At 34.0% G+C, this 15,263-nt stretch overlaps 2 protein-coding genes across 2 annotated transcripts; both read right to left on the bottom strand.

Moving 5' to 3' along the window:
• Positions 1–6,041: 6,041 nt before the first annotated feature.
• On the bottom strand, positions 6,042–7,517 carry LOC134281296 (uncharacterized). The gene has a single exon (XM_062763787.1). It carries the CDS (start codon positions 7,515–7,517, stop codon positions 6,042–6,044), a length of 1,476 nt encoding a protein of 491 aa, XP_062619771.1.
• A 1,519-nt stretch (positions 7,518–9,036) lies between these two features.
• On the bottom strand, positions 9,037–10,764 carry LOC134281288 (uncharacterized). Its single transcript, XM_062763775.1, has one exon. It carries the CDS (start codon positions 10,762–10,764, stop codon positions 9,037–9,039), a length of 1,728 nt encoding a protein of 575 aa, XP_062619759.1.
• Positions 10,765–15,263: the final 4,499 nt, after the last annotated feature.

The following is a 15,263-nucleotide window of genomic DNA, read 5'->3' as shown; positions in this document are numbered from 1 at the left end:
AAAAAAATACAAACACCTCACAACAACAGGCCCATGGGCCACATCGCTCACCTGAGAAGCTTGAACATTCTGTCCTTTACCAGATTTCCCCCTTGTAAATGCATCCCAACCCTACCCCACTGATCATAATTTTGGCATTTTGAAATCTACACTACCCCAAGATCCTTCAAGGTGCACATAACTTTCAGCTTTTCTGGCCCAGTGGTTCTTGAGAAGAACATTTTCAAAGATTTTTCCTATATATTTCTATGTAAAATTTGATTCCCCATTGTGGCCCCCCCTTCCCCCGGGGGTCATGATTTGAACAATTTAAAATTTACACTACCCAGGATGCTTCCACAAAAGTTTCAGCTTTTCTGGCTCAGTGGTTCTTGAGAAGAAGATTTTTAATGACCCAACCCTATTTTTGTCTTTTCTTGATTATCCCCCCTTGTGAGGGAACTTGGCCCTTTATTTTTACAATATAAATTTCTCTTCACCCAAGGATGCTTTGTACCAGGTTTGGTTAAAATTGGCCAAGTGGTTCTTGAGAAGAAGTGAAAATGTGAAAAGTTTACAGACAGACAGACAGACAGACGGACGACGGACAAAAAATGTGATCAGAAAAGCTCACTTGAGCCTTCGGCTCAGGTGAGCTAAAAAAAAAGAATGATATGAGAGACATTCAATTTCTCCCATTGGAATAATTATCAAGCACTGGTCAAGAAGGATTTTGATAGCAGAAATTTGCATGTCAAATTAGAGAGGAATTAATGAGTTTATTGTCAGAAGCTAAGTGGTAGAGTATCCCTGAATCAAGGCAGCTGTTATTACATTATTCTTAGGAGTTGGGAAAAAGAAATCGCCTCATAATTACTTGTGTTAATTTAAAGAATTCTTGATGGCTTGTCTAACATTCAAGAAAAAGATCTTTCAATTGATGTAATGTAATTAAAACAAATTGATATTTTAAAATACAATGTTTGATGAAAACTAATTAATATGGTATAATATAAGTAAAACTGATTATACATGTGTACATTGCATATTCTTTTTTTGCAGAGTCTCAATGTTGAATTTTGATAGTCTAAAGAATACTTTTATTTTTGATGTTTTATTAAATAGATTGTAGCTTCTCTAGTCAATCATAAACTATGAAAAAAAAAAATAAAGCTGCAGATGGTATTTGTAAAGCTTTAGCACAACCAGTGTAGAATTGTATGTTGTATTATTTATTGGGCCGTTTATGGGCCCCATTCCCAATTAAAAAGGTACCTTTTTTCCCAATTGAATGTGTTAATTTTCCCAAAAGTTATTTCTCCCCAAACTAATTAAAATCAGATCTTTATCCGCTCCAGTTTCATGGCTACTTGTACGATCAAACTGGAGCTGATAAAAAATCTAGCATAAACTGGATGATCAAAGATTTTATTTTTATTAGATTGATTTCTAAATTTTAAGAAAATATAGCTGGATATCTAGTAATTTAATTTGGTTTTTTTTACATTCCTCTGTGTTGCAAAACTAAATTTAGTTGATTAAGAAAGATCAAAAATGTTTATGAAGAATAATTAATATAACGGTTATCCCCAAATTTCCCAGAATGTCAATATTTTCCCCAATTTTGACGGACGCGGACCTATTCCCAAAAAGTGGTGTGAGCTAGGATCTGTAGCATAATACAAGTAATTAATGTCTAATTAAATATAAAACCACAAGATACAGTTCTGCAGGTACATAGTACATTTTATTATTCTGTTTGCTTGAGTGTGTTCATATAGAGATTGTCTGCTTTCATTTTATACCATGTTCACCATGTTCACAACCCAATCGTTCTATTGTAAATTTTGTATGGTATTGACATCTCTGCTTTTGAAGTAAGTTCCCTTTTATTTTTTTTTAAATAAAGGATCCAGTAAAAAAAAAATATTTCCATCTCTATTTCACTTTTGTTGTGATCCCTTTATTAAGAAATATGGAGTTGATAATTAGTTATGTAGAAGTTTTCTGTTACTTATCAATAGGCAAGCAACATGTATTCTTAATTCTTAAAAAAATTAATTATTTGGTTGCCCTCTCTCAACCAACTGGCTAAAAACAACAGGACGTACTCAATTTTTTTTAACCTCCATTTATTAGTTCACCTGAGCCGAACGCTCAAGTGAGCTTTTCTGATCAACATTTGTCCGTTGTCTGTCGTTGTTGTCGTCGTCGTTGTCGTTGTGACCTTCTCACATTTTTATCCTCTTCTCAAGAACCACTGGGCCAATTTCAACCAAACTTGTGGACAAAGGGGATTCAAGTTTGTTTATGAAGGGCCAAGCCCTCTTCCAAGGGGGAGAGAATTATAAATTATTGAAAAATCAATGGCATTTTTAAAAATTCTTCTCAAGAACCAATGGGCCATGAAAGATGGAACTCATGTGGAAACATCCTCAGGTAGTGTAGATTCAAATTTATTCAAATCATGACCGCCGTGGTAGGGTGGGGCCACAATGTACAAAGTACAACATAGGAATATATATAAGGAAAATCTTTAAAAATCTTCTTCTCAAGAACCACTGCGCCAGGAAAGATGAAACTCATGTGGAAGCATCTTTAGGTAGTGTAGATTCAAGTTTGTTCAAATCATGACCCCCGGGGATAGGATGAGGCCACAATGGCTGATCAGAGATTTACATTAAAGTATATAGGGAAAGTCTTCTGAGATCGTCTTCTCAAGTACTTCAAAGCCATGATTAGTGATATTTATATGGAATCACCCTCATTTAGTGTAGTTTCTAGTTTGTTCAAATAATAACCTCCAGGGATAGGGTGGGGCCACAATGGAGGATCCAAGTTTTACATTAAAATGTATGAAAAAAATCTTCTTCTCAAGAATAGCAAAGCATTGATGAGTGATACAAGTATTTATATAGAAGCATTTTTGGGTAGTGTAGAATTAAATTTGTTCAAAACAATATCCTAAGGGTAGGCTGGGGCCACAATGGTGGATCACGGTTTTTAATTACATAGAAAAAAAGGGAAAAATCACAAGAACAGAAAAGCTATGTCTAGTCATATTGACATTTAAGCATCCTCTTGTATTGAAGATTTAAATTTATTCAAATCATGACCCTTTGCGGTAGGGAGGGAAACAAGGGAAATCAAATTAGTATGAAGTTATATATGAGAAGAAAATGTTTTGAAAAATCTTTTTATTAAGGACAGCAAAGTCATATGCTGTATGAATATAAAGGCATTCTCGAGTAGATTAAAAATTCAGACCCCCCCCCCCTTCTTCAGTAAACGTTTAAGTTCTAAGTATCTGATTTTGTGCTTTTTCCAAATCGATTGCTCAGGTGAGCGATGTGGACCCTGAACCTGCTGATTAGAAAGTTTTTTATGCATTCCAAATAAAAAAATTAAAGTTGACTTGAAGGATTTTCGTTTAAAAAACCAAAAGATTATTTTTGAAACTTTTTCTAGAATACCATATTTTCCATGTTTGAGGTGCAACTATTTCGTCACTAACAAATAAAAAACGTGTTTAACTGAACTAACAATTTGATGACAATGGCATGTACAAATTTGTTAATATTTATCAATTTGAATTGTTCTGTGGAACTGATTTTTTTTTATGCGCCCAGATAGGAAATCCGAGGCGTATATTTGTTTTTGTCCTGTCTGTCTGTCTGTCTGTCTGTTTGTCTGTTTGTCTGTTTGTCTGCAAACTTTAACCTTCTCTATAACTTTTGAACCATGAATGGTTGAGACTTCATATTTGGTATGCATACTCCACTAATGAAGCTCTTTTAAATGACACCAAGGTCAATGACCTTGTGACCTTGACTGTGACCTATATGCTAAAAATTGTTTTCTTTTCTGCAAACTTTAACCTTCACTATAACTTTTGAACCATAAAAGATAAGAGCATATGTGGTATGCATACTCCACTAATTAAGCTCTTTCAAATGATACCAAAGTTAATGACCTTGTGACCTTGACTGTGACCTATATGCTAAAAATAGATTTTTTGAACATTAGCCATAACTTTGAACAATGAAAGATACAACTTCATATTTGGTACGCATACTCAACTAATAAAGTTCTCTCAAACGACACCAAGGCCAATGACCTTGTGACCGTGACCTATATGCTAAAAATTGATTTTTTAACTTTGTTGCCGCCGGGCGCATAGTGTTTCACAAACACATCTTGTTCTTTTTTCTCTCATACATCCAGGGAATTATGGGTATTAATTTGACAATTTTGCATGCTTCTGGATCCTCTCCTCAAAAAATTAAGAGACAATGTCACATTTGGCAGAGGAACTTGTACGTATGCAGTTAAATTCAGAATTACATGTACAGTACATGTTTATATCATTTTTCTTGTTGAGCTCTTCTTTAGGAAGAATTTAGAAAGTGCTAATTAACATTTTTATGTAATTAGAAGGCTTGCAATAAAAGTCCATCTCCCTGCTGGAAGTTATTGAAATATAGGGTGGGTACTTTCTGATATTTAATGGTAGATTTTATATATTATACTTCTCCTTAATTTTAGCTTTAAAGTTACCTAAAATAAAATTGATACATACTTGTACCTGTATAATTCTATTTGGTCATTTTTTGTATCTACTATAAAAGCAAAAAACTTCGTTGGAGATTAAAATTTGTTTATTTTGTTGTAAACAATAATCAGCCAAATTAAATCCCACATGAAATTCATTGTCATATTACTTTATATTGAATAGGATTAATTTAGAAACAATGAACATAATGTCCATGAAACCATTTTGGATAACAAACTAACAAAATTTTATCCCCATAAAAATTTGTGCTTTTACAGTATTATAGTTAACAAATCTGTTTCTTTCCTCAGGGATTACTTGAGCAATGAGGATCACCAGATAAGGAGGCATGTCATCAGACTCTTGTGTGATGTTATCGCCGTCATCCCAAACACACTGCTGTCCCCAATGGAAGGTGACCAATTTTTTTGTCTTTTTATTGTGTATTATGAATTATTGTTAAAAAACTTTAAATTTTACACGTTTTTTGGAATATGTTTTTATTCAAAACATCTGAATGATACAGAATATTAGTATTAGTATAAATAGACTTCACATCGGTTGTAAAGTTATCCATGATATTAATCCTGTAAAACTGATTAAAAGAAACAAAGATCATGATACGTATTTTCAAAAGTTACATCACAATGCTCAGAATTTTCTTAATTTGTTATTTTCAGTTACGTCGTTGGTGACGTATTTGTGTGAGAGACTTCAGGATCATCACTCCATACAGCCCCAGGCATTGAGAGGACTACTGACATTGGTAAGTATAACAGCGAATAACATATTATTCATTTCAGGAACAAAGTAAGTATAAATGTATAACAGACAACACATTATTTATTTCAGAAACAAGGTTTTTAGCTCACCTCCAAGAGGGTGGAGGAGCTTGGATGTATGTACTATCATCAGAGTTGGCATCATTTGATACAAAAATCTTTCAAGGAAGGGTTCAACAAAAGCAATTCATGAAATTGATTTATGTTTACACATAATAGAATGCCTTTATTGTCAAGACAGAAACATTTATTTTTGGAGCCAAGAACCATAAAAATATCTAATCAATTACCCAGAAACAACTAGTATTTGTGCAGATATCAAAAGAACTCTTAGTCAATGAGAAATTTCTTGTTTAAAAATATTTGATGTCATATAAGCTAAATTTTGTTATGGCATGTTCCCAGTATATGAAATAATGTTTGGCAGTGCACATTAGTAATGTTCTTAACTTAAATTTTTAAAGCGTTCATATTCAAAGAAGATAATTACATGTAATTTATAAAAAGCAATTCTACAGGGTGTAAAACAAAATAATTTAAAATACAAGTTTGTGAATTTAAACTATAAAATGAATTTGAAGTAAACACTTAAAATTTGAACAGAATATCAATATGACATAAAAAAAAATATATCCATAATTATTCAAACCTTAAACTAATTATTTAATCAAACAACTGTGTACATTTATATCATATGAATGAGAATCACAATCCATGTATATTATATTTTACACTCTGTATTGAAACACTGAGACAAGACCTTCCCCGTATCCCACCCACAGTATAGACTTGTATAAAGACACTGAGAATGGACTGTTCACTTCATTGTCTGTCAGTAAGAACTTCAGGAACTCCCCGTCAGGACTCAGTAGATGGATCTGTTTGTTGTTATAGTCAGTAACAAGGATGTTACAGAGGGAGTCACACACTACATCACTTAGTTTAAAGTCCTCTGTCACGTTCTGTCCACGGTAGACAGACTTCATACGACCAGAGGGAGACAGAATCACTAGTTCACATGTAGTGTCACCTGTAATGTTCACAACACAGATATCACTGTTACTGTTCTGTGTGACTATGCATGGCCATGTAAACAGTCTTGTGTGACCGTCCTCCTGGTACTCAAACTCATGGATGACATCACCTGTCACTGTGATGTGTCTCACCAGGCGTCTACTGTTTGATTCTAAATAGGAATGACCGTCTGTCAAAGTGACCAGCAGTCCACCGTCCACTGACTGACAGATTCCTACTGGTAACAGTGGATCTGTACTGATGACTGTAGAGACAGATCCTGATGGTGACAGACAATTGATGGACATGTTACTCTCATCAGTAAAATAAACATCACTGTTATCAGTCACACACATGTCATTAGGACTGATACTAAATTTCTGTTCTTTTGCTCCTTCTTTGTTAATTTTTCCTGTATATTCTGATTCAATTTCTGATATGTAACATTTTTCTTCACTGAATGCCTCCAGCAAGAAAATTATTTTATCTTCATACTGAAATGAGTTTATTTGAGTTAAGCTAATATTATCTAAATCAATAATTTTTCCAATCATAGACTCAAGTAAATCATCTTTGATTTCACCTCTAGTGAACCTCATTGAATGTTCAAATTCATTCATGTGAACCTTTAATTCAGACAGCATTTTTGTCAGTTCTCTGTGGTTGTCAATCAAGCTGTAATCTGACATGGTGCTGTTATTCTCCTCCATGAATTCCACTGTGTCAACGATTCCTCTCTTCTTCTTGTCTAATTCAGATTTCTCATGGTTCAGTTGCTCATTTTTTTTAACTAGATTGTCTCTCAATGTTTTCTTATGGAACTTTTTGATTTCTGTCAACCTTGCCATTATCTCATCAACATGCTTCTGTAGTTTTTTTATCTCGTAGTCACAAAGTGCTATATTTTCTGCGATCTGTTTTGTCACCTTCTCATTCTTCTCTTCAATCCCAGAAAGATCCTCTTCCTTGATCGTTCTTAGAAATTTAAGCAGATTTCTTCTCCTTTGGGTAGCTGCCGTGGATAGAGTTTCCCACTCGTGATCTCTATGGTCTGTTTTGGCACATTTACCACAAATGAATTCTTCACAGTCCTCACATATAACATCAATAGGTAAATCATGAGATTCACACATTACAATGTGCTCTTGAGGAGAGCCCAGTGGATATTTTTTGGAGACACTGACAGCCATGTTTGTTTGGTGTTGCCTACCTTAATGACCTAGTTTTTACTCTGCATATTACCGGTAGATAACTAAGGACTTGTGTACTTGGACTTTAAATTTATTCAATACGACACCAAGATGTTCAGCAATGAAATGTAAACACACAGGTGAATACTGAAAGATTAACAAAATATATGCATTGAAACTAGAAGCTTATAGGTTTTGATAAAGATTGAGAATTTCATGTATGATTTCTTCTTTTATAAATAATAAAAAGAAATCATGAAGGCCATTCCTGCCAAGTCCTAGTGGTCACCATTTATCTTTTTTAAAAGTTTTATGTTATATGATTGGTGAGACACAGAAACTTTTTTTTATTGTCTTTTATTCCTAATTCATGCAAGGTAGATGTACATGTATATGTGAAGCATATAGAGAACATTATATTTATTAGAGCTGCTTACTGAAGTTAATTACAACTGTGATTTTCATTTATAGATGTACATGCTAGTAAGTTAAAAACATTTCTCTGTGTAAATGATTAAATTAAGAAATGTTTCAGATATGAGAATTTGTAATTTAACATTTATGTGCAAGTTAGATGGTATAAAAGGACATTTAATTATGGCATGATGATTTTGTACGGATAACAGGGAGTGGATCTAAGCTACCAGAGGAGTGTACAGAGACGATATGTAAGGGGGTGTTTTAAGAAGTACCGGTCCAGTCCTTATCACAGACGGACAGATGTACGGTGTACAAGATCTACACAGCACTACTGGAAAAAAAACTTAAAGGTCAGTTATACATGAAATATGTATTTCATTGACAATTTTACTTGTTTATTAAACAATACATGTAACTGAAGTTAACATTTAATGAAATTCTATACATGAGATGTAAAAACCTTTTATAGTCTCAATGAACGTATAAAATGCAAACAGTCAAACACAACTATAATGATAGTTTTAATGTACAAAAATTAATTTGTATGCATAATATTGCATGTTAACAGTTTTACCATTGTTTTGCCAGTTATGCTAAATTTGAAGCCAAGCTTACTGTTTTACAGAACTATAGTCTATGGGGAATGATTTAGTGTTTGGGTTTATTCAGTCCATGGATACAGACAAAAACCCTCGGAATCTGCTCTAGGCTTTCCACTGCGCTCGGACAATCATTCTCAATTTCTCTCTAGGTAAATATGTAACTTGCATCTACTTTACATGTAATAAGTTAAGATATTGAATATCTGTGTAAAGTGTAAGGAAAGATTTTCCTCATATATTTAACCGTAATGTGATATAATTATTACCATTATTGCTGAGATCAAAGTAATGCTGCGGACATCATTCTCCAATAAATCACGAACGTCATCAAAAAATTATCAGATCAGAAACACATGTTCCAACTTTTCATCTAACCTCTAAAGATATTTTGTAAAAAAAAATGCAAGTGTAAAATAATTATCTGATAGTTATTACCGACATTTATGATAATAATGTCTTTTGTGTAACAATGATTTTATTAATGTATAATGCAGATACTAATATTTGTACAGTGTGTATCTTGTAAGGGCATTGCTTTCATAATATCCAACATATAGCTGATTCTCCAGATCTACACACAGTCCACAGGGTCTGACCAAACCGGATTGACCTATGTTCAACAGAGAAAGGAACAAACCGTCCTTGTCCAACAGGTGGATTGAATAACTCTTCGGATCACAAATCAGAATGTGGCCGAGGGTGCTAGTACATATTCCACACGGAGAGAACTCTGAATTTGGTTGCTGACCTGTGTAGGAGAATCGATATTTTCCTGCTTTATTTACAACCACCACTGCCTCCTTTCTCCTGTCCGATACACAGATATCTCCATTAATATTCTCTGTTAGGTAATCTGGAAATTTATAAAGCATTCCTGTCCAGCATCTATTCCTATTCTTTATATCCTGAATTTTCTTTCCTGTTTTGCTGTACCTTGTCACTTTAGCATCGTTTGTTTCAGTATCATCTTTAATCATTCCCATTAGTATGTCTTCATTTCTGTATGAGGAGTAAATGCTGAGCGCAGTCCAGTCCTCTGTCTTGACGAATTTTATAATCTTGTCATCTGATATTTTATAGATGACATTGTTTTCCTTTCCTATAAATAGGAGATTCCCGTGCATTAATGTCATTGTATGGCAAGCTCTTCCTGTTCCACTAATTTTCATGCTCCTCAGTCGATTTCCCCGTTTATCAGTTTGCACAAGATTCCCGCCAAACTCGCTGACCCACAATCTGTCTGCCTGATCTTTTGAGACGTGAAGAATACTTTTCAGACCTTGCACAGTGATTCCCTCTGCCTCAGTGACAAAGTTAGACATTTTCCACCGTTTACAAGGCCTCGAGTTTACCATATCTTTTTGGTTTTGTTTAATAAACTGAAGATGGGGTAGAGACTTTAGACTAAACAATTTCCGAACATTTCTTTCCTCTGTTGAGACATTGGGGAAAATTTTACTCAAAGCTTTTAGAACCTCTGCTTTGTTTAAGTTCCCCGCGATCACTGTTGGATAGGCAGGCTTTGACGTCTTTGGGATAGAGTTTATCCCTTCTGCCTCGTTTCGCACAAGATATTCCGGGTCTTTATTTACAAGTTTGAATTGATACTTCTTGGCAAGTCCGTTGAGATAAGAAATGTAATCAGTCATTGTCTTAGTTTGTGTGTACAGGTCTTTAAGAGTTTCCCTCTCTATCTTCTCTAACTGGGCCATTTTCTCGGAGAATGCTGTTTCAATCTCACGTTTCACAGCCTCGGTTTCTAATTTTAGTTTTCTTCTTGTCTCGCCTATCATCTTTTTTACTTTAGTGACGTCATCCTGAATGTCATCCAGAACGTCATTGGATGCTGGCAGGAAATATTCGTAGATTTTACACAAATCAATTTTGAATGCTTCAAAATGTTTAGAATATATTTCTTCAAGATCTTCAAACGTATGCCCGTGATGATCTGGGGCTATAGCGCAGTTTGAACATAGTGGGATCTGGCATTCTTTGCAATGCATATCTAAATCCTTAGTTCGATGACGTGGACATTTCTTCAAAGGGATCGCCAAGATTCTAGGGTTGTATCTACTAATATCATGGGCTTTGGTGTACGGATTTATTTTGTGGTTGTCACGACACTTTTCGCACAGTCTCACATAACACGAATTGCAATGGTATAGACAGTTTTCGTCACACATTTCACACTCAATATAATGCTGAGGAGTACTTGGTACCGCCATTCTGACTCTGTATAATAAATGGTATAAAATAATGCAGATAAATATTTTATTAGGTATACATTACAAATTAAGAATTTTTGAAAGATAGTATGGTACTTAGCTAAATCAAGCGTAACTTCTTTACTTGTGTCATTTTAAGGACTGCATATAAAGTTAGGTCACCTGAGTATCATGTAACAACTGAACTTCAGTTGAATTCGGTACATGTTTTAAACCAGATGTAACCAAAGGGGCCCCGTCCTACATGTAACCCGAGAACCCCTGATCTAGGGGCCATGCAATTCACAATTATGAAAGAGGCAGTCCCTTCCTTATCACAATTATGTACCCGGTACATAGTACCCAGGAGCAGAGGAGACGATTTTAGGATATAATGCATGAAACCGGGTGGAAATAGACAACAACACAATCCATCTGGTTTATTGTGATATTGTAATTTTTCCCATTATAGATGATAAAGATGATATAGATGACCCTGTAATATGTATTAAAATTATAAATACAAGAACAATAACTCTGCATGCAAATTTTCACAAGCAAAGCAGTTTCGATATAAAATAAAACCAAAATTTCAAATATTAACTATTATCCTTTCATACAATACTTGTCATAAACTCATTATAAATAAGCTTAGAATATTCATAGTTTCTGATGAACACAAACTCAAGAAATTTAAGATAACAGATAACTTCATGCAAAACTCTCGAATTACATGAATTGAACAAATAAAGAAAAATGAGTTTAAATACTTTCAAAAACACTTTTTAAATCATCAATATTAAAAAAAATAATGCTGAATTCATTTTTATACTAACACACAATCAACCTTACCTCCCATGAGGTGTAAAGGTCAGGTGAAAACAAAATCAGCTGTCTAGCTGACTGAATAATGTAAAAAGAAATGATATGGTGTTCAATGTGTTCAATGTTATTTAGAATAATAAATACTTTAGGAATTTGTTTACTTCAAAACTTTATGACTAAAATGCACTCATTCTCTCCATTCTAATTTTAGCAAATTATTTAGAAATAAAATAATCTATATTTACATAACTTATTTACAGCTTTCATACAAATCTCACAAAAGACATTCACTGCATGACCCTCATACTGCCTAACATTCAAACATTTACACAAAGTACATAAAGTAAGGAAAATAAAGAAATTGTGAAAACCTAAATTAAACACTAACCTGGTAATGGAATAAACTAAGCCCAGAAATATCTTCAAACCAAGAATATCAAATTCAGCACAAACAAAACTTCTAAAATGTCTCATAACACTTATACACCCATCTGAATGCTTGGGCATGACAAACAAGAAGACAATGAGATTTAATGTCCCCTCGCTTTCACGAAAGCGGGGGACAATAAAAATTCCCTCCTTAAATCACATGACCAATCCGGAATGACCACTTACTGAACACATCTATAAATAGCTACAAATCTACAGGTTAACCCAAAAGAAAGATAACTAAATACTTTACCTGTAAGACTTCATAAATAATAAAATAACAAAACACATACTTTGATTCATAGTTTGCATGAATTATAGTGTTTTCCTCCACCCTTAGAGAAGAGGTTGAAAATGATCAAATGCTAACAGATGATCGACGAACAACTGTTACATTAAAATTTTGAAATTTTAGAATTCAAAACTATCTGTATAACATAGTTTTGAATTTCTTAAATTGCAAAACTTAAATGTAACACAATGAGAGTCGAAAACAGATAGCAATAGGTCACCCGTAACTCACTTTTTAAAATACAGTTTTTTCAATCGTCAACTTTCACCAGTCATGCAGTATTGTTATACCTTTTTATGTTCTTATACAAATCCATACGAAAAGAAGTCGAACATGTATAATGATTTACTGAGCGGGTATTACAAAATCGACTTTTGACAGCTGAGTGAGATGTTGGACCTGATGATGAAATGTTGAACCGCTTGTAAACGTCACACAATGGGCGGAGCTTAATCTCATTTGCATTCAGTGTTGTTTAACAGTGATGGACCTGAAGTTTACATAACGGAAGACAGTACAAGATACATGTATGTCAAAAAATATTAAAACAAGTTGCTGTCCTTTAAAAAAGGACTGCAATACGTGGACCATATTTATGTTTTTTCTAACTGAAATTCAATTAAGAAAATTTCTAGGTGTAGGGAATATTCATGCAAGTTTTTTTTCACTTTTTCTACAATGATCTGCCTACTTATAACTGATTGTAGCCTCAAAGCAAAATTGTGAAATTTTATCTCCGATTAGCGATCTTTATTTTAATCAGTTTAAAAAATAGGGTTATTTTGATACGAGTAACTCATATTGGTTTGGACTTGACACCTGTTCTGGATTTATACGGAAGAAATTTATCACGGGAAAAATAGAGATCTGATGGATCACGTGTAGCACAGCTCTGTAGTACGCAGATTTTTTTTTTGTCGGAGCCCCCTCCCCCCCCCCCCCCACACACATATACACACACATTAAAAGCCGTTGCTACAGACCTTTATCAAACGACAATTAGATTGCTGAAGCATTAAATTATTTTGCGAGCCTTGATGCACATATTAAAACTAATGCCGGTGAAAACTCGCTCTATCTTTTTTAAAGCGATCTCTATTCACTGAGTGACGTTTTTCATTCAAGTTGTACATGTAAGTTACATGTATCTGTATACTGTAACTTCTTAAAATGCTTGTACCATAGAGTCAATGTTTAGTTTGTATATAAAAGTATAATAAGTAAAAGAGAGAAAATCGGATCAGCCAATTAATATGTAAATGCGATATGCAAATTTAAAAGCGCGATTTGCCAATGAATGGCATATTTTAATTCGAATAGGGCGAATTATTCTACGGGCAAGTTATCTAAGGTGCGAACTCTCTAGCATTCTCGCGCATGCATAGCCTGTCGTTTGCCCAGGGCATCCGGTTTAACCTCGCCTATATAATTACTGCGTGGACCTCAGGGTCCACGCAGTAAAAGGTATTACAAACATTTATCGACTGTTTTCTCAAGCAAAATGTGTTTTGTCGACCCTCGAAGTAAACTGTCTGCCCAGGCCGTTACAGTTTGTTTCTTGGGTCCGACAAAACGCACGTTGCTCTCAAAATTAGTCAATATATGTATAATAGACGTTGCGCACAGTGTTGGTTTCAGTTTCGGTTACGTCAAAATGACGTACTTTTACGTGAAGTTCTAGAAAATTATGTTGGCGTTACTTTTTTCCAATCTTTTTTATGAGAGGAAAATAAAAAAAAACAAGTCAAATATCGCCAATTATGAAATGCATTCAATGAAAACACATGTAATTAAATTCTTTGCCCTTTTGCATGCATATTGCGGGAGGAAAATATAAGCATGATTTGCCCCCATTTAATAAAAAGCTTTGTAGAAATAATAAAACTTGTTCGACATCGCATTTTCAACACATGCTTTGTATTTTATTTATACTGCCCGGCAGGCTACTGACAAATAGTTGATCCCTCTAGCGCTTGGTCCCACCTCTGATGTTTTCAGGGGTCCAATGGTTGCTCTGCTCTCAATTTGTATTCTTTACTGTTTGGATTTTAATCATAATTATTGTTCATTATCTTCATATTTCATCTCAAAATACACTTGGCAAGTTTTTTTTAGCAAGTTGGCAAAAAGCATCGTGGATAATTTAGAGGAGATGTCTAAACTATATACCCCCGGTAAATGATAAACGGCCAAGCGCCATCATCCCCTCTCAAGGGGACAGTATTGAGAAAAAGCCTTATTGGGGAGGGGGGGGGAGCTATTTCTCAAATCAGAAGCGAACAAATATTATATTTAACATAATATAACAAAAGATAACTGGTTAAAATGTATTTTACTTACTGTACATATGTTCCCTGAAAACCTGGCCCTGAAGTGTACACTTTCTATCCTACATGTACCCTGTACCCCTTATTTAGATATCATAAATACATGTATAAATCTGTCTCTATTTACCTCTGTTATCAGCAGATAAAAAAAACATACTTTAACTTCTCCAATGAAATTTAATCATGATAAGATATAACTTCTCCAATGTAATTTAATAATGATAAGATATCGAAGACTGCTGGGTGATACTGGACTTTCACCATTTACGATAAATGATATTATTGTATTTGTTTATACTAGTAATTTAAATGCATCAATCTTAACAGTTGTTTGTAAAATTACAATTACTTCTCTCTGTAGACTCATCTCAATAATGGCTTCGAAAATCTACATATATTTAAATTTCTTAATCAAGCTATACTTTATTTCTAAAATCTTTCAGGAAGATACATTTTTGTGATGTTTGTATGTTCTCTATGTTATTGTTTTTTTTTTTTTTTGGTTTGTGCAAGTGGGTGAGGGTACATGGGCGTGGTGTGTTTGTGTGGGGGAAGGGGGGGGGAGGATTTGCTAATTATTTGAAGTATACATTTAAAATATATGATCCTATGTTTCTGTTTTTATTTAATTATGATCTATGAGAGGG

This window comes from Saccostrea cucullata, unplaced genomic scaffold (genome assembly GCF_032062105.1).
Source record: "Saccostrea cucullata isolate Sc308-1 unplaced genomic scaffold, CSIRO_AGI_Scuc_v1 ctg14454, whole genome shotgun sequence".
Lineage (NCBI taxonomy): Eukaryota > Metazoa > Mollusca > Bivalvia > Ostreida > Ostreidae > Saccostrea > Saccostrea cuccullata.
This window is presented reverse-complemented; position numbering and strand designations above follow the sequence as displayed.